This window comes from Thunnus maccoyii, chromosome 2 (assembly GCF_910596095.1).
Source record: "Thunnus maccoyii chromosome 2, fThuMac1.1, whole genome shotgun sequence".
NCBI lineage: Eukaryota > Metazoa > Chordata > Actinopteri > Scombriformes > Scombridae > Thunnus > Thunnus maccoyii.
The window spans coordinates 36,743,546-36,761,283 of NC_056534.1; the positions used below are offsets into that span (position 1 = coordinate 36,743,546).

The window sequence follows — 17,738 nt, forward strand, 5'->3', positions numbered from 1 at the left end:
ATGGACTTTTCCCTCATCTGACTGGATTGTTTTGACCACTGGGTCTTTATCTCATGATGGATAACTTCTAGCTATTATGGAAATCACTGCAATAATATGATGAAAGCTAATGGCAGAGTAATAGAAGGTAAGGCAGCTTAATTACCAAACAAGGCAAATATTTTACAAGCACTGCCTGGGTCTTATAATTAAAGGTTAGTAAGCCACTTTCACTGCAGCTGCTCAGTAGAGTAACCAGAAGTGTATTATTGTCTATTAGGGTACTCATGCTTGTTGAAAGTGGCATTACACTTTGTTCATATTTAATGTTACAGCCACTTTGTAAGCTTAGTTACAGTGTATATTTTAAAGTGTATATAAGGAATGTGGTGTTTACCACTAAACCTTCCACTTTTGTTTGACTTTATCTACACTTTTTGGCTTTTTAGTAATGTAATACACATTTTCTTTTCTCTCTTCATATGCTTGGTTGGCCTGTGTGCTAGTGAGATTCATAGCAGTAGTTCTCATTGGTTTTTTTAGACCATAACATGAGGAAGGATGGCTTGGTGGTTAGGATGTTTGCATGCTGGATCGATAGCTTCCCTGCTCTCGCCCACTAGCATTAATAAGATCATTGATTAGCTGCCTCCAACTGATTGATTACCCTTTTACAGCATCGAATCAGACTATTATTAGTTCCCCCTCTGAGGGGACGCTTTTGTGCCTAATGAAATTGCTTGTGTGCGATAAAATGTTGATTAGAGAATTTTTGGTAAAGCTCAGTTTTTTGATAACGTGCTACTGAATTTCTAGATCATGCTTAAAGGCCTGTAAGTAGTAGGATAAGTTTTACATGCAGTCCTTATTCCCCAGAATGTGATAAATCTAGAAGTACACACAATCAAATGCACACTAACACACACAACATTGTGTATATGCAAGTAGTCGAGAAGCCAGCAGACACATACATATATTCACACAAGCTTGGAGGAAGTGTTTTGTGGTTTCGATGTTCGGTGCAGTTAGGAGGAGGAGTAGGTCTGGTGGAGCGTAGGGAGTGATGGATGAGAAGCCGTCTTGGTTTCATTCCAATAAATGAGCGGCGTTCCACTTGGGCTTCCCTTCACAGCCCCAGCCAGCAGAGCCACGATGGAGACGGATGGGCCTCTCACTGCTGGGTGTTAGAAGAGAGCAGAGGGGAGAGAGGGAGAAATTAAAGGGTGAGGAAAGAGGTGGGTGCAGAAAGGGAGAGAGAGAGAGAGATGGGGGGATATAATAATGGATAAGGGCAGCTAGAGAGTGAGAAGGAAGAGGCAAAACAAGACAGCGAGGGAAGAGGAAACGAGTTGGAAAAAAAAGTGGAATAGGAAAAGTGGAATGAGAGAGGAAGGAAGGATGGGTAAAGGAAAGAAAGCGAAGGCTCCATCTCCCTGTTTCTGTTTGGCTGACTGCACCAGGGCAAGGATATATGGATATGCCATAGCTGATATGACATGTAGCACGCTTGGCTGTGCATTCTGATTATGTGTTGGATTGTGGAACGTGCAAGTGTGACCATCTCATCCTGCCAAGTCTGATAGCTAACATTAACCAACCAAGAAGATAAAATTGGTCCAGGGAACTAACAGGGGCTGTATTACACGATGTTCCTTAGTCTAACCTAATCTATTTTTTCTCCCCCCCACCTCTCCCCCTTTTTCCTCCCTTTTATGTCGTCTCTCTTTTTCACCTTTTTCTCTTCTGCGTTGTTATTCCATCTTTTCTTCATTTCTTGCTTTTTTCCATCTTCTGCCACTCACGTCCTCTTTTTGCCTCTGACTGAGTCATCTCCACCCAGCTCCTTGTGTTTTATTTGATTTGGTTTTATTCGTTTATTTAACAGGAACTATACAGATAAACATTGTTACACACAGAAAAGCAATGCAACTGATGTCACATATATATATATATGTATAGCCCCCATCTCTGGCTAGGCTTTTAAAACTAAGTTCAAGCTATTGTCTTCCTCTGTTCCCCTTTGTCTCAACCTCTCTTCCCTCTCTTTTTCTCTACAGACATATCCCTCCAGAGTGGCCCTGGTGCCCAGTATGAGACCTCTCATTGGGGCGCCTCTTTACCAGTTGACAGCCCCTCCAGTGCCAACAGCTGGGACAAAGTGATTATTGACGGAAGTGACACAGAAGCTTGGCCCTCCATCAGCCGCAGTAGTGACCCCAGCCACCCTGCAGCAACAGAATGCCCCTTGGGCTCAGCTAGTTCCAACCCAGACACCAGTGCTGTCACTACCACCAGTAGTAGTAGTTTTCTGAGTATGGCCACAGGTGCCACAGGCCAGCAGGCCCACTACGCCTCTCTCAAATCTAACAATAACATGATGACAGGACCTGGGTCAGCCAACACATTAGCTGGGAACAGAGGCTGGGTCTCAGATGCAAAACAAGATGGTATGAATGGTGGCCGTGTAGGAGCGCCCAGTAACTGGGGCTCTCCCAATTTTAACTTGAACCTCAATCCTAATGCCAACCCATCAGCTTGGCCTGTTCTGGGCCATGAGGGTGGTGGAGGTGGTGGTATTGGCCCTAATGGGGTGTCCAACTCATCATCCCTTCCACCAGGTATTAATGGCAATGGAAATATGGGAAATGGGACCCTGGGAGGTGCGGATACGAGTGGAGGAGGTTGGGGTGGCATGATAAGTGCTAATGAAAGTGATAAGCAGCACCCTTCAACCAACACAAGCTTGTCCTTCAATATGGAACCTGCTAACCTTAACACTGACGGACCAAACCACACTAAGCAACAGCAGCAAGCTCAGGAGCCTATGAGCCCTATCCATGGGTTAACTGGCTGGGGAGGCCAGTCACCCACTGAATCATCCCAGCTCAATGGGGACACAAAAGGCAGCTCTGTATGGGGTAGTGGAGAAAATAAGGCAGCTGACTCCCCCAAAGACTCAGGCTGGGACTCAGCTCCTTCTGGAGGCCTCTCTGCCTGGGGTCGCCAAGGCAGTGGTGGTGGTGGGAGTAGTGGAAGTGGTGGCTGGGGTGACTGGGGAAAATGCTCTGGTGGTGGTGGAGATACATCTAAAGGCTGGGACTCAGTAGATGCTGGTAGTTCTGGTTCAGGCCAAGAGCCGCAACTTAACTCATGGGGCCAGCAGCCTGGAACAGCCCCAGCAAGTGAGGGTAGTGGGGACAGCAGTGAAGGTCGATCCCACCACAGAGACAGGTCTTCAAGCATGGATTTTACCCCTGTGCTACCCCGACAGGACCTGGACCCAAGGGTGCTGAGTAACTCGGGTTGGGGACAGACCCCCATCCGACAGCACACCGTATGGGAGATGGAAGAAGCCAACTCTGATGATGTGAAGAGCAACAGCAGCTCGGACACCTTAGGAAGCTCAAGCTCTAATGGTGGACCATCAGCCACCAATGGAGGTACCATAAACCCTAACATTGGCCCCAGTCAGAGGCCTGGGTCTGGAGGAAAAAATGACAGTGAAGGATCATCATCCTCTGGCTGGGGAGCCCCTCCACTTCAGTCAATCCAGACTGGATCAGGATGGGGGGACCCCCCACAGTCACTCAACAAAGCCTCAAATGGCACCACCAGTGGCTGGGGCGACCCTTTGCCTACCAATGGTCCTAAAAGTGCAGGCACACCATCCTGGGGATCTGAGGACAAGTCACCCAACTGGGATGATGGTCTGACAAAAAGCCAGCCTACTAACTGGGGAGAGGGTCCCAAAAGCTCCCATGGTTGGGGCAACAGTAATGGGGGCTCCAATAGCTCCAGCACAAGGGACTGGGGAGAAGCAGAAGTCAAGAACAATGGGTCCTCCAGCAGCATGTGGGAAGGAGAAGGAGGAAATGGAGGAAGTGGTGGGTGGAAGGAAAGCCCCAGAGGAGGAACTAGAGGAGGAGGCTGGGGTAAGCCTGCTTCTGCTGTGAGTAATAGCAGCTGGGGGGAGACCCCACGTGCCAATGGCCCAGTGCAGGGAGGCTGGGGCTCCTCCAAGCCCCAGGAGAGCAGCAGCAGTAGCACCGGCAGTGGAGGAGGTGGCAGCATTGGTTCTTGGGGTGGTCCTGGTTCTGTGAAGCAGAACACCTCTAGCTGGAGCAGTGTCAACAAACAGGACCAGGGTATGGAGCCCACTGGCTGGGAAGAGCCCTCCCCTCCCTCCATCCGCAGGAAGATGGAGATTGACGATGGAACGTCCACCTGGGGCGATCCCAACGCCTACAACAAGACTGTCAACATGTGGGATCGCAACAATCCCTCTAGTAACCCAGGCAACAGCGGCCCACCTCCCAGTAAGAATGGTGGAATGATTATGCCCAACAATAACAACAACAATCACTCTGTCGGCCCTGGCAACAACAATCACTCTGTCGGCCCTGGCAACAACAATCACCATCATGCTCACCACATGCACCACCATCCCCATCATGGCCATCCCCCAACTCACCTGCAGCACCATGGAAACAACAATGGGTCACCCAACAATGGCGCTTCACACCCAGGTGCGGGCCCCCAGGGTAGACCCCCCCTCGCCAACTCAGGTAACATAGTATGGTTGTGCTGTTGTGTTCAAAATGTTTGTATGACTTGAAATTAAAGTAATATTTGATATACTGAAATGCTGAAAAAGGTATAATCTCAAAAACCAATGCAAAAGGCAGTGGAATGTTTAAAACTGTAGAATATGTCAGTCAGATCTTAAAAAATTATATACATATAAAACCTGATGTTTTTGAGACTCAGAGTTTTATCTGACAGCATAATTATGTTTTATTAATGGTATTAAGCTTTAGAGCTGGTCTTAATGAACTGAATGAAGTATGAAGATAAACAAAGCTTAAGTGGAGAGCTGTTTTTACTCATCAACACATAAAGTGACTAAATTACCAATAAAAGCGGCATCGGCATGGATTGTTATTCCATTCAAGGATTATTTCTTAAAAGAATTTTCTCACAGTGATTATTAAGTAGATAGTCTCAGAGGTATTGAGGACCTCTTAATGGTCATGCATACATAATTAAGACTGTACAGCAAGCTTGAGTGAGTGCTGCAGCCAGTTCAAACAAGTCTTTGTGAAGACAAAGGCCATGCATATAGATATGGCAGAGATTTAATGCTCAACACTCTCCTCTACTTTTGATTATGAATGAGACCATTGCCCCCTGCTGTCTGAAATTTGCAATACAAGCAAGGAGCATCATGGCCACCTTAAGACACAGTTTCACTGAATACAGAACATACAGAACAATACAAATTATGAATCAGTCATCTCTACTGAAACCAGTATAGATAAAGAGAGAAAGAGTGAACTAAGTAAGAGAAAGAATATGGCAAAGAGAGAAGAGATGGAGTGAAAGCCTTCTCAACATATAGGCAGCATGGCACTGCCTCAACTGTCAGTATACTCTCTTATTAACTTGTCATGCAGCTCATCATGAGAGCCTGAAAAGACAGAGAGTCTCAAGCAGTGCAGGGGGTGTCAGTTGCTTGAATGATCATAATATAGTTTTGGGTAAAAGACAGTTTAAGATCTGACTTGTGTATTGATATAATTTAGTTCTCAAACAGTCTTAAATTCGCATCCTTACTACTTGTGAAGGACTTAAAGCCTGGCCACACTAGCATTTAAAAAAATCAATGTATTCGCTTGTTGTTTTGCGGTGTGACTGCCGCCTTAAAGGGAGTAATGTATAATTGCAAGAATAAAATTGTTAGTGGTGAAGATTTTACTGCACTATATACTTATTTTATCATTTTTTTCTAAATCACCTCCCCTGTCTTCCAGGTTGGGGAGAGCTTCCCAATGTTCAGCCCAAATCGGAGCCTGCTTGGGGAGAACCAGCAACTCCAACAACTGTGGACAATGGCACTTCTGCCTGGGGCAAGCCCCCAGGGGGTGTAGGAGGATGGGGAGATGGTGGCCACGAGCCCTCTGGACCTTATGGCAGGGCCAACGGACCCCCGGGTCCTGCACCCTGCAAGCCAGGTAACACTCTTAGATAAATAATATATGCAGATGTAGTTATACATGATGTCAACCATAGAAAATCAGCATGGCCTAACATTGAAAATGCACCCCGTGTGCTTTATATACTACCCTAACAAAGTGCTACACAGAACAGACTAATTAAGTTAGTTTCAGGTGTAGTCGTATACAAGGCAATTTCACACAATCTAGAGAATACCACACATTGTAAATTGGACTGCAGATTGTGTGGCATTTGGAAGATTAGTGCAATGAAGAACAGCCTTTCAGAATGATTGTCACCTCAGGTGTTTAAGGTCCAGGTTGTATATGTGCACAAACACACTTAGTTAAGGAACAAAAACAGTAAGTTTCTTTAGACTTGTACCATTTGTGCCAATTCTAAAGATTTGCTACTGGAGAAATGCTGGGATTAAAGCAACTGCACACCTCAGTAGAGCTCAGTTATTGTGCTATTGGTTTAAAATGAAAATGTTAGAGGGTGTTGTTAAGGGGAACATGCAGCATGTTAATGGCAACAGTGGCACCAAGTGGTCAGGTTGGAAATTACAAGCTGCTCACACTGAAATGGCTCACGTATGGTGTATATCACACTTCAGATAACCAACTAGATTTTTATTTGTTGCTTTGATCTTAATCTTTCTCACCTCATCTCTCTCAGGCCCCAAACCTATGCAAGATGGCTGGGGAAACGGAGGAGAGGAAATGGGCATGTCTAGCAGCCAATGGGACACTGAGGATGGGGACATGTGGAACAGCCCCACCTCCCAGGAGAGCAGCTCTTCTTGCAATTCCTGGGGCAATGGACCCAAGAAGGGCCCGAGCAAGGTCAGAATGCATCTGACTTACATTATAATCATACTGGCAGATGGAGGGGATTATTTTCATATAAAGAAACTACATTATTGACAAATTAAATTACAAATATCCTGCTTGTGTGTTCTCAGGTGAAGATGGGCAACAAGCCAGACGAGGCCTGGATCATGAACCGTCTCATCAAACAGCTCACTGACATGGGTTTTCCGGTACGGAGGAGATATATTTAGAAAGAAGTTCTAACACTGACACGTAGCACTGATAAGCTTTCTTTAAGGCAGATCTTATTTTAATAAAGATAGCTCATTACAATGAACACAGTCAATTAAAGATGCAGGTAAACCATCCCATCTAAACTTGAGAAACTGTTAAATAAGGAAGATCATCTCCTGCAGTTAAACCATGGTCAGTGACACACCTGTGTTATGTATGTATTACAGAGAGACCCTGCTGAGGAGGCTTTGAAGAGCAACAACATGAACCTTGACCAGGCCATGAGTAAGTTTAACTTTTTGGACCCTACTGTATGACTGCACAAATTTGCAGCATTTTTTTAATTTCAAGTAAATAAGTTCACAATTCAACATTGTTGCTACATATCTTCATAAAAAGCATTAGGAACTAGAGGAAATACATAAAAACTACACTTCATAATACCTCATTCTGTCTTCCTCTCTGCTTCCAGGCGCCCTGTTGGAGAAGAAGACAGACCTGGACAAGCGTGGCATGGGCATGTCTGATTACAGCAATGGCCTGAACAAGCCCCTGGTGTGCCGGCCCTCTGCGCTCTCCAAAGACCCCTCCGACCGCAACACCTTTCTTGACAAGGTAAGACAATAAGCATCTGACCAGCTATCGGAACTGTTTTCAAACATATGTGGGAAATAATAAGTTTAAAAAACATAAATCTATGGTATTTATTCCTCTACTGATTTTATGCTACTTCATTTTTCTGGGTTTTTCCCTTTTTTATATATTTTACATTGTGTTCTATTTTGATGTGTGCTAAACTGAAAGATTATTGTTATAATTTTCTTTATCCGAGATTTCTTGTTGTCAGTAGTACAAATATTAGCATAATATCAATGATTATTGTGTGTAATATCTAATTATTAATTCTTTTTTCTCATCGCCCATTTTCCCCTCATCACCCGTTTATCTTGGTCTGCTCCAGGATGGTGTTCTGTCAGATGACGCCCCCCCATCACCGTTTCTGCCTTCCCCCAGCCTGAAGCTCCCCCTGGCCAACAGTAGCCTTCCTGGGCAGGGTCTGGGACAGGGCAACCCGGGGCTGGCCATGCAAAACTTGAACAACAGACAGGTAAGACATTCCCTGCACACAGTTCTACTATGCATCTGTTATTGAACTTAATTAGACAGTGAAAAACTGCTGTAAATATTGAACTGCTCTGCTCTTGTTAAGGTAACATTATTGGAATTTATTGACAGATTATACAGAACCTGCAAAATGGTAAATAGTTTTAAATCATGCGAGATGTAAGTGTATATGATGCAGTGAATGCAACAACAAATAAACTGACTTCATCTTACCCACATCTCCACTTTTCTATTGCTCACTTCTGTGTTTATGACCTTGCCTGAAGTGCCCATTGAAACCAGATAGTTATGTTCTATCAAATACCACCGCCAGAGGCAGCCATGGCCTAGAAAAACAACAATATGTCCTTGAAGCCCAAACAAAGGCACTGTAAGCGAGCCTTTTTTTTTTTTTTTGGCACTGAATAGAAAGACTTCTCCAACCACATGAAATTAGGAAATGTGGAGAGGGCTGCCTTTTCAGGCTAATTGTTTGGGGCCCTTTGAAAAATCAAAATAGTCACAATTTCATGATCTAAGAGCTAACTGCTCTCACGTAGTGTTCGGTATACGCTTTGGTGCACAAGGGTGTAGTGTGAAGTGTGAAGACCTTGAGGGTAAATGCTTTGAAAAATGTTTTTCGACATCGCTATGTGGGCTGGGAATATCATCGACTCAGGCTAAGCTTTTGAGTGCACTTTTTTTTTTTTCTTTTTCATCCAATTCAAGTGCACTCATTCGTGTACTGAATGAACCCATCTTCTTTTCCACAAAGGCGTGACAGCTGGATGCTCAACTCTTGACCTCACTCTTGAGGTTTTCTGTAGCTGTTTGCCGGAATGGTCAAGGCTACACACCATTCTTCCCAATTCAGTGGCTCAGCTCTTCGCTGCATAATGATGTGTGAAATGTGCTTGGGTAATTTGAATAAACATGGAAGTTTTGTAGAGAAGTTTAATTGTCTCCTCACGACTCCTGCTTCTAGATACCCAGTGGAATGTTTGGCAGTAGTGGAGCAGCACAAACCCGGGCCATGCAGCAGCAGCAGCAGCAGCAGCCTCCTCCTCAGCCACCAGTGCCACCTCTCAGCTCCTCCCAGCCTAGTCTACGTGCGCAAGTGCCTCAGTTTCTCTCCCCTCAGGTAGATAACCACACACAGAACACACAATAATGTACGTGTTTTATTTACGATATGCAGCTGTATCATTTCATAACATACAGGAACATGTAAATGTTAACATGTCTTGTGTGCATCATCCCAAGTTATTATTTGTGGACCCTATTGTGCCCACTTTGCTTAGCGAGACACAGCTCTACTTGCAGGCCCTCTCTCTCTCCTCTCTTTTCCTCCTTGCATGCATGTAGCAGTTACTAGTTTTGCCAGAAGCTGCTCATGTTCCGTTGTTGTGATTTGCGATGACTAACTTGTCATCTTTCCTTTTTTGCTCCCCCCTTTTCTTCCCTTCCCTCCAGGTCCAAGCACAGCTCTTGCAGTTTGCAGCAAAAAACATTGGTCTGAACCCTGCACTTTTAACCTCACCAATAAACCCTCAACAAATGACCCTGTTGTATCAACTTCAGCAACTGCAAATGGTGAGTCAGAGTCCCTCTCTCCTTGTGTATTCGTAGTGCAACTTTTACTCAGGGACCTGAGGCAGAGATGGTGTGTTGTGGACTTTTTCTAATCTAAATGGAAAGGAGATTAAAACAAGCACACAATACTAAAACATGTCGGACTTTTTGTAATGTCTTGATGTTAGTTTTTGATTTCATTGACTGATAAAAATCTAATGAACAACGAAAAATATGTCCATTTAAAAACACAAGTAAAAGTAGAGCTTATGTGGGTTAAGAATGTTTACTTTGCCAAAGGTCTCATTTATTATGTATGAAAAAGATCATCATTAATGTTTTTAATCCTTGTATTGTACATTCAGGCGTACCAGCGTTTACAAATCCAGCAGCAGATGATGCAGGCGCAACGCAATGTTTCCGGCCCCATTAGACAACAAGAGCAGCAAGTGAGTCAACAGATGCATCATTACACTCACAAAAAGGGTTAGGGTTATGATAATGATTGTTATTAATTTCATGAGTGACCTCATGTTAGCACTGATTCACAATACCTCAGTGCTCAGCTCCAACACTGTGACACAACATCATTTTTTCTCATGAAAAAAACATGTTGTTACGTCAATTGTTGCTCAAACTTCAAGAATATCTGCATGGGAATAGGTTACTTCTCGTTCAGCATGAACCAACTATTTGAGTTTGTTCTCTTTTTGTGGAAGTTCTGCTGCAAGATGAGGTCTGCTGAAAGAGGATATGCATGTGTGAACATGTTGTTGTTCCTTCTGCCGTTTCTCTCAACTTCACCTTGTTTTCTCAGCAATATCAAATCATTGAATTCATCTTAATTGTTCCTCCTCTCATGACTTGCTTGCTTGACATGCTTCTCCTTTATGATAATGCTTCTCTTTTCTCCCAGGTTGCACGTACAATCACCAACATGCAGCAGCAGATCCAGCAGCACCAGCGTCAGCTGTACCAGGCGCTGCTGATGAAGCAGCAGCAACTTCCCTCTCATTCCTCCTCCTCTTCCTCCTCCGCTGGTCTGCATCCCCCTGGTGGCCCAGCTGGAGGCCCTGGCTCCGGCAAATCAACCCTGGACCCTTTCACAGGCCCACACCAGGCTCCGGGCCTCGCCGACACACTGCACACCAAAGAGCCGCCGTCTTCGCCCAACGCCTACAGCACCTACCCTCTCTGTGAGTCTGGGATGGGGAATACACTGAATGGAGTCCACACAGTTTGAAACTCACAAAGAGTGTAAAAAGAGTGAACAGTAAACGGTGAAGCTGTTATTACTGAGATAAAATTGCTCTGGATTATTCCTTCCTGTGAATCCCTCAATCAGGAATGGTAGATGTAGCCACTCACAATTCATACATGCATTATGTTAACCACTAATAAATGTGTACAATCAAAAACACAGTCAGTCTATAGACATTTTTCTTTGAGAAATACATGCAGAATTATATTTAGGGTACTCCATCTTCTGACTATATATTAATACCTGCCCCATCTCTTAAACAAGGATCAATGAACAACTCATTTGTGGAATTCAATGTGTGTTTTTCTTTTGGGCTGTTTTCACTGGATTTTTGATAATGGATACAAAGCAGTGACTTGTATATGACAAATAAAGATTCTTGTGTTTTGTGCACAGCTGGACTGAATCCAAACATGAATGTAAACTGCATGGAGGTTGGGGGTCTGTCCCTGAAGGAGCCCCCTCAGCCCCAGTCCCGCCTGTCCCAGTGGACACACTCCAACTCCATGGACAGCCTCTCTGGCAACTCCTCAAACATGGAGAACAATCTCAATAAGCACGGTATGTTGAAGAAAGAACACAAGTAGTAGTAGTAGTAGTACACAAATGAAACCACCTGTACTATAAAGAGTTCACATGACCATATCCATAAAGTTAGAATTGTCAATCAATTTCAATGCCAAGTGGAACTTGGCAGCTAATATGTTGTGCAATACCAGTTAGTTTCTGTCAGTGTTTGCAAAATTGAAAATTTGCAAAATGTGGAAGTTTGAAGGTTCATAGTTAAGATTTATCTTAGCTACATGTGCAGATGAAAAACTCAACAGCTGTCACAAGCTTGTTGTCACTTAAGTGTCTCATTGCAACAGTTGAGGTGTCATCAGCCTTTTCCCTGTGCCTTTGTGTGTTGTCACACATTCTGACCGCAAGCTCAGCTAAGAATCACTGATCTTAAGGTGTGAGAAGGCCCCTCACCAACAGTGAGAGGTCACACAGTCACATCTCCTACACACCCTAAACATATTTATATACCCTGCTTTATTCACTTTTTTTAAATTCTATTTCTGTTTTCAAGCTCATTCTCAGATAAGAATCTATAAGCCAGAAACATTTATCTTGAAGTGTCGTCTTGAAGTGCATTTCCATCGCACAGGAAGGGGAAAGCCCCTTCCTGTGCGATGGAAAGGTAATCTCAGTTTTACTTTTGATATCACACCGATGACATTTTACACCTGAAAGGTCATAAATTCAGTATTTATAGTGTTCATGTTTCTCCTTTGGCAATGGTGTAAAGTACTTGAGGCTCATGTTATGCTGGACAGGAATGATTTGCACAATGTCTGAAACCAGTGCAAAAAAGAAAAACTCTACATTGTTGTTGTCTTTTTTTAGCTTAAGAGTAGTTTTCACATATTATGCTCCTTATTATACTTTCAAGTCAGATAAAGTAAAGTCTGTTATTTGTCTCTTTTCATATGCCTAGGTGCCATATCTGCTGCCTCTACCCTGGGCCCCCCTGGGAAGCCCCCCCAGCTGGAGGACTCATACAGCCCATACAATCTGATGTCCAGCTCTGAGTCCCCCACCAGCCCACTGGTGCCCCCAGACAGCTGGGGCCAGGGCAAGAGCCCCAACGAGAAGATCTCCAATGGGACCAACATTAACTGGCCCCCAGGTGAAGACCAGATACAAAAACAGAACTGTTAACGCTGCAAAGTTATAGTAGTGGATCCTTTTCTGTTTTTTGGTTTTAGTTTGAGTATTAGCAGTTCCCTCCACAGATCTGATCTGTTGTCTTGGTTTCCGTCTGAGATTTTAAATACACCATGAAAGCTTTAAGTAGTAGAGGCCAAAGGAACTGATGAATTCACGGAATATGTCCTGCAGCATTTGCATCAGTTTAAGAATAACTATGAAGGAAGCTGTGGCTTAGAGGCTTGTGTGACTTGTTAGAACAGATGAGAATCTTTTTCCAGATATCTGATCTTGTTGTTAAAATAACGCTTCATTCAGCGCTTAATTTCACTTCCTCAGAATTCTGCCCAGGTGTGCCATGGAAGGGCCTTCAGAACATCGACCCTGAGAATGACCCCAACATGACCCCTGGCAGCGTCCCCAGCGGTCCCACCATCAACACCAACATCCATGACGTCAACCGATACCTGCTGAGGGACAGGAATGGAGGTATGAACAGGAAATATATATTTAAAACACCCAGTAATCATACACAGAAAACATGCTGCGTCATTTCTCCACCTACACAAGCTGGTCCGTGTTCTCCGTTACACCACAGGCCCGAATCTTTTTCTGGTACTGATGCTTACATGAAGTGACTTGTTTGTTTTTTCTCTTTGTCCCCGGCAACAACACTGTTACCTCTACGACCATATAGCCTCTTCCCCAGCTCCTTCTCTTCAGAACGGCTCTCTGCCTTCAACCAGCAGTGACTGGCCTGTCAGTGGTTACTCTAACTCTTTCAGTCTGTCGTCCTCTGATGGAGACAGCTCAGGTACACGAACCGGAGTATCTACCCTCTATGTGTGGACCTGTCAAACCTATCCTCACAGAAAAGGGAGCCCTGACACCACGTTGTCTCGGGCTCCTACTTATCCTAAAACCTTACCCAAACCCTGACCTGTTTTTGTGACCCTTCTCGCTCCAAGTCACACCTAAACTTGTTCCCTCAGTGTTTTTAGACAACACTCTTTCCGTTACTAAGACAGTTACCTCACCTGAATGTCACCCTCAACCATCTGTGCTCTTTTACCCAAACCACGAAAAAACAAGCCTCACCCCTGCTGGTCATGACATCAGTACACACCCTGTGTGTGCCTCTTATGACAAGAATTCACAAAGAATTCAGAATTTATGAAGGTCATTTGTAATGTGAGTTTGTAAAATATGTAGACACTGTTTATTACATATTTTTTGCTTTTACAAAAAGATAAAGGGACTCAACAGGGACTTTACTTTAGTCTCCCAACTTAAAGCCTTAGTTGTAACGTTACATCTTCATCTGTAACTCGATGTTCTATCTCCCATCTTCTCTCCATGTGAAGGTAAACTGTCTGACATGAAGTCCACCTGGTCCCCAGGGCCTATTTCCCAGAGCCAAGCCTCTCTCTCCCACGAGCTATGGAAAGTCCCACAGGGGCCGCGCAGCACCACGGCCCCTTCCCGACCCCCACCAGGCCTCACCAACACCAAGCCCTCTTCCACCTGGGGTGGCAACTCTCTGGGCCTGGCCCAAGGCTGGAGTGGCTCCTACTCCTCTGGTGAGCACTCTCCTACAAGCCACAATGTTCTCATTTCATTTTTATTAGAAGCATCTGATGGTGCTCACTTGAAACAATCACAAACTCATGCACCGTTCCTTCAGACACGACAACCAAAGCCTGCATGGAAACTTTGCTAAGTGACTTCTTATCATATATGAACATCATTCCAGTCTTTAGTCCATTAACTTTTGAAGAAAGAAGCATGATGCTGCTGCTGCTAAGACTTTTTCTCAGATTGCAAAATTTAAAGCGATATACAAATTCTGTTGTTTACGTATAAATCAACAAACAATGTCTTATCAAAGGTAACGTTCATCAAAGTGATACAGAAAGCAGAAGATGCATAAGCGTAGCATAGTTCACAGCTGCCTCTTCTAGCTCACTATTTAAGGCCCGGGTAAACACACCCAACTGACATCTTGAGGTTTACTGGCTCTGTGGTAAACATGGTACACGTGACCTTATTTTGACATCGGGTTTATGTAGATCGAAGAGGAACGTCTTGTTAGTTGCGTAGACAAGAAATGTGTGTGGAAATAGTTCACAGTCTGAGGAAGGTGTCACTTTTTCTTTTTTTTTAAGTTTAACACATTGACGCAGAGCTGCACAGCCCTCTCGAAAAAACCAAGACAGCGGCTTAAAAAGAATCAACACAAACACATTTTGAAGACAACAGTTTCCATTTAAACTGTATTCTTAAGGTGTTGTTACTTGAAATGAGTTTGCCGCATATTTCCTTTGTACATAAATGCTTTTGAAGAGAAAAGCTGTCAAAGCTCTGTGTCGTGTGTTTGCTTTTCCACTAATGACAAAGGAATCACTGATAGTGACAAAACTGCAGAAAATGAACACACTGACAGCATTTTATCATAAAAATTGTTACTTGTTTCCAATAAAACACTTTCAAGTTAATATCATGTTGTTTGTATATACAGAATATATATAAAATGTATATTGTGTCTACATTTCTGTCACAGAGGGAACCACCTGGAGTACTGACAACTCCAACAGGACCAGCAGCTGGCTGGTGCTGAGGAATCTCACCCCACAGGTACGTAATCCTGCTCAAGTCAGCATGTAAATATTATTCATTAATTCAAAGATTTAAAAAAAAAAAAACAGTGGATTTGTCTGATGGCTTAGAGGAAGTCCTATAGTCCTATAATACTCAAAAAAGAAATGCAGACAATAATGGAATGAGTGAGAGAAATAAATAGTGACTACATTTACAGTGTAAAATAGATGAATAAACTCAGATATCAGTTGTAATTGCAACTTTTTTTCACTTTTATGTTCTTTTACTGCAGATTGATGGTTCAACTCTGCGGACCCTGTGCATGCAGCACGGCCCCCTGATCACATTCCACCTCAACCTGACCCAGGGGAACGCCGTGGTGCGCTACAGCTCCAAGGACGAGGCCGCCAAGGCCCAGAAGTCTCTGCACATGTAAGCCTCAGCAGAGAGATTCTTACATCAACCAAAGTGGGCTTAGCAAACTAAAAAATTGAGGACATTTGTTTTCAAATTCTTGCTTGTTGCTTCACGTCTTAGATTAAAGTGAAGCAGCTATTAGACAGGAAGGAAATGGGGAACACTCGGGGAGAAACCCTGTGTTCCTGGTTTCTAGTCGGTGTTTTCCCCGTCTGAGAGCAGTAAAGCATTTCTAATGAGTACAAAGCTATTTCAGTATCTGACCAGTCACATGGAGAAGGAGGCAGGTAGTCATGCTGTAGTCAGCTGTATTGTAATATTACAGTGAATGTTGTAATAATCACCATGAAATTAGGGAAATACCAGTGCCAAGTTTCTCCAGAGGCACATTTGCTGTGTCTAAGAGTTGTTCCTTATTTTTGTTTTTGCTAATAGTGGCAGCCACTGCAGCTGGTCGTCATGGAAACAAAACGCAAGATATTTGACATATTTTTCATGATCAGCAGCACGAAATGTGGTTACAGCAGTACAGGAAAAAAACAGCCCCTCCTAAACATCTACCCTTTGCTTAAAAAGAAGAATTTAAACGACCTTCAAATGAAAAAACAATCAGAACAAAAACTGTTTCCTGACTACTTCTTTGTCTTCCTGTTTTTGTAAGGTGTGTGCTTGGAAACACCACCATCCTGGCGGAGTTCGCCGGCGAGGAGGAGGTGAACCGCTTCTTTGCACAAGGCCAGTCGCTAGGGGCGAACACCACTAGTTGGCAGGCCAACCCAGGAACCAATCAAAACCGGATGGGCGGGGCAGCGCAGTCCCACTCAATTGGCCAGTGGAGCAGCAGCGGAGGAGGAAAGGCCAGCGGAGGCGACCTGCTGTGGGGAGGGGTGCCCCAGTACTCCAGCCTGTGGGGACCGCCGAGCGGAGAAGACGCCCGCGTGATCGGGAGCCCCACCCCCATTAACACCCTGCTGCCTGGAGATCTGCTGAGTGGGGAGTCCATGTAGGATGATGCCACAATACACTAACCAACCAAACCTGCCGCCACCGTGTCATGTAAGCCATCGGTGGAGGGTGGGATGGAGGAGGAAAAAAAAAAAAAAAAAAATTCAATATGAACAGGAGCAAAACCCAAGCAAATCATGTGGCGATAATCAGTATCAATTTGAACTGTTTTGAACTGTGAATTGTGAATCAGAAGGCCGGGGGTCCCCACCACACAGACTGCAGACTCCAGTCCTTCTGTTTTACCTTTTTTTTGTTAGGTTTACCTTTTTTTGGAGAAAAAAAAAAAAAAGCAAGTTTTTATTCCTTTTGGTATTTTTGAAATGCATCATATAAAACAAACTAAAACGAGACACAACACAAAGAAACCTTTTAAGTGTTTTTTTTAGTTTTTCCATAAGTATACATGACATTTTGTGTGAAGTGTTTTTAAGAGAAGCAATCAAAGCTGCCATCTGAGACTTTCCTTTTCCCTCCAAGAAAAAAAAAAAAGAATCATCCCAAAATAAGACTTAAAACGACCATTCCCAGCATGTCCATGGCCAATGATGTGGTTCAAAGACCTTTACTAGTTATGTTAATGTTTGTTTCTCAGCACTAATATTAGCCTTAAGTGCTCTCTGGCCCAGGTCCTTCCCAAGCCGCCTTTTTTTAGTTTGTTTTGTAACTGAAGAAATAGCTGAAATCTTGCACAGTTTAACCTCTGAGCCAGCAAGTGGTACAGGACACGACTGGTGACCAACTCTTGTCACTGGGCAGTAAGAAGGCCTGGCCACGTGACTGGCCCTACCAATCATCAGCTTAATTATTTTAATATGTCTTCTCAAAGGGATTGACACAGCTGTTAAATGTTCTTTTTTTGTAGGTCTAGATCCAAGCGCATTTTTTGATATCTATCACAACATAAGCTGAGAGAAGATTATCTTGTCAACCTGGCTGCGTGTCTCCGTTTCGTACACGAGTTATACGTGTGCACGGTGGCACCTAATCATTGACGTCTGCAAGCCCAGATCCTTCTGGTCACCTTCAACATGGAACCCAGTCGTTAACTGGTGCTTTGTCGAATT

At 43.9% G+C, this 17,738-nt stretch overlaps 1 protein-coding gene across 4 annotated transcripts in view; it reads left to right on the forward strand.

The window, feature by feature from the left end:
- LOC121908274 (trinucleotide repeat-containing gene 6C protein-like) overlaps positions 1-16,776 on the forward strand; it is a 49,142-nt gene extending 32,366 nt beyond the window's left edge. For 3 of the 4 annotated variants that reach the window (XM_042428188.1, XM_042428180.1, XM_042428196.1), the window contains 18 exons: positions 2,037-4,544; positions 5,790-5,990; positions 6,652-6,818; positions 6,938-7,015; positions 7,247-7,304; positions 7,492-7,634; positions 7,981-8,127; positions 9,109-9,264; positions 9,597-9,716; positions 10,061-10,144; positions 10,612-10,891; positions 11,353-11,517; positions 12,440-12,631; positions 12,991-13,140; positions 14,016-14,231; positions 15,212-15,285; positions 15,542-15,681; positions 16,328-16,776. In XM_042428188.1, the coding sequence (XP_042284122.1) occupies positions 2,037-4,544; positions 5,790-5,990; positions 6,652-6,818; positions 6,938-7,015; positions 7,247-7,304; positions 7,492-7,634; positions 7,981-8,127; positions 9,109-9,264; positions 9,597-9,716; positions 10,061-10,144; positions 10,612-10,891; positions 11,353-11,517; positions 12,440-12,631; positions 12,991-13,140; positions 14,016-14,231; positions 15,212-15,285; positions 15,542-15,681; positions 16,328-16,673 (5,225 nt within the window). In that variant the 3' untranslated portion in view covers positions 16,674-16,776. Of the gene's footprint in view, positions 1-2,036; positions 4,545-5,789; positions 5,991-6,651; positions 6,819-6,937; positions 7,016-7,246; positions 7,305-7,491; positions 7,635-7,980; positions 8,128-9,108; positions 9,265-9,596; positions 9,717-10,060; positions 10,145-10,611; positions 10,892-11,352; positions 11,518-12,439; positions 12,632-12,990; positions 13,141-13,348; positions 13,974-14,015; positions 14,232-15,211; positions 15,286-15,541; positions 15,682-16,327 lie in introns of those variants that run through there. The other variant, XM_042428204.1, reaches the window with a different exon arrangement.
- The last annotated feature ends 962 nt before the right edge of the window (positions 16,777-17,738 follow it).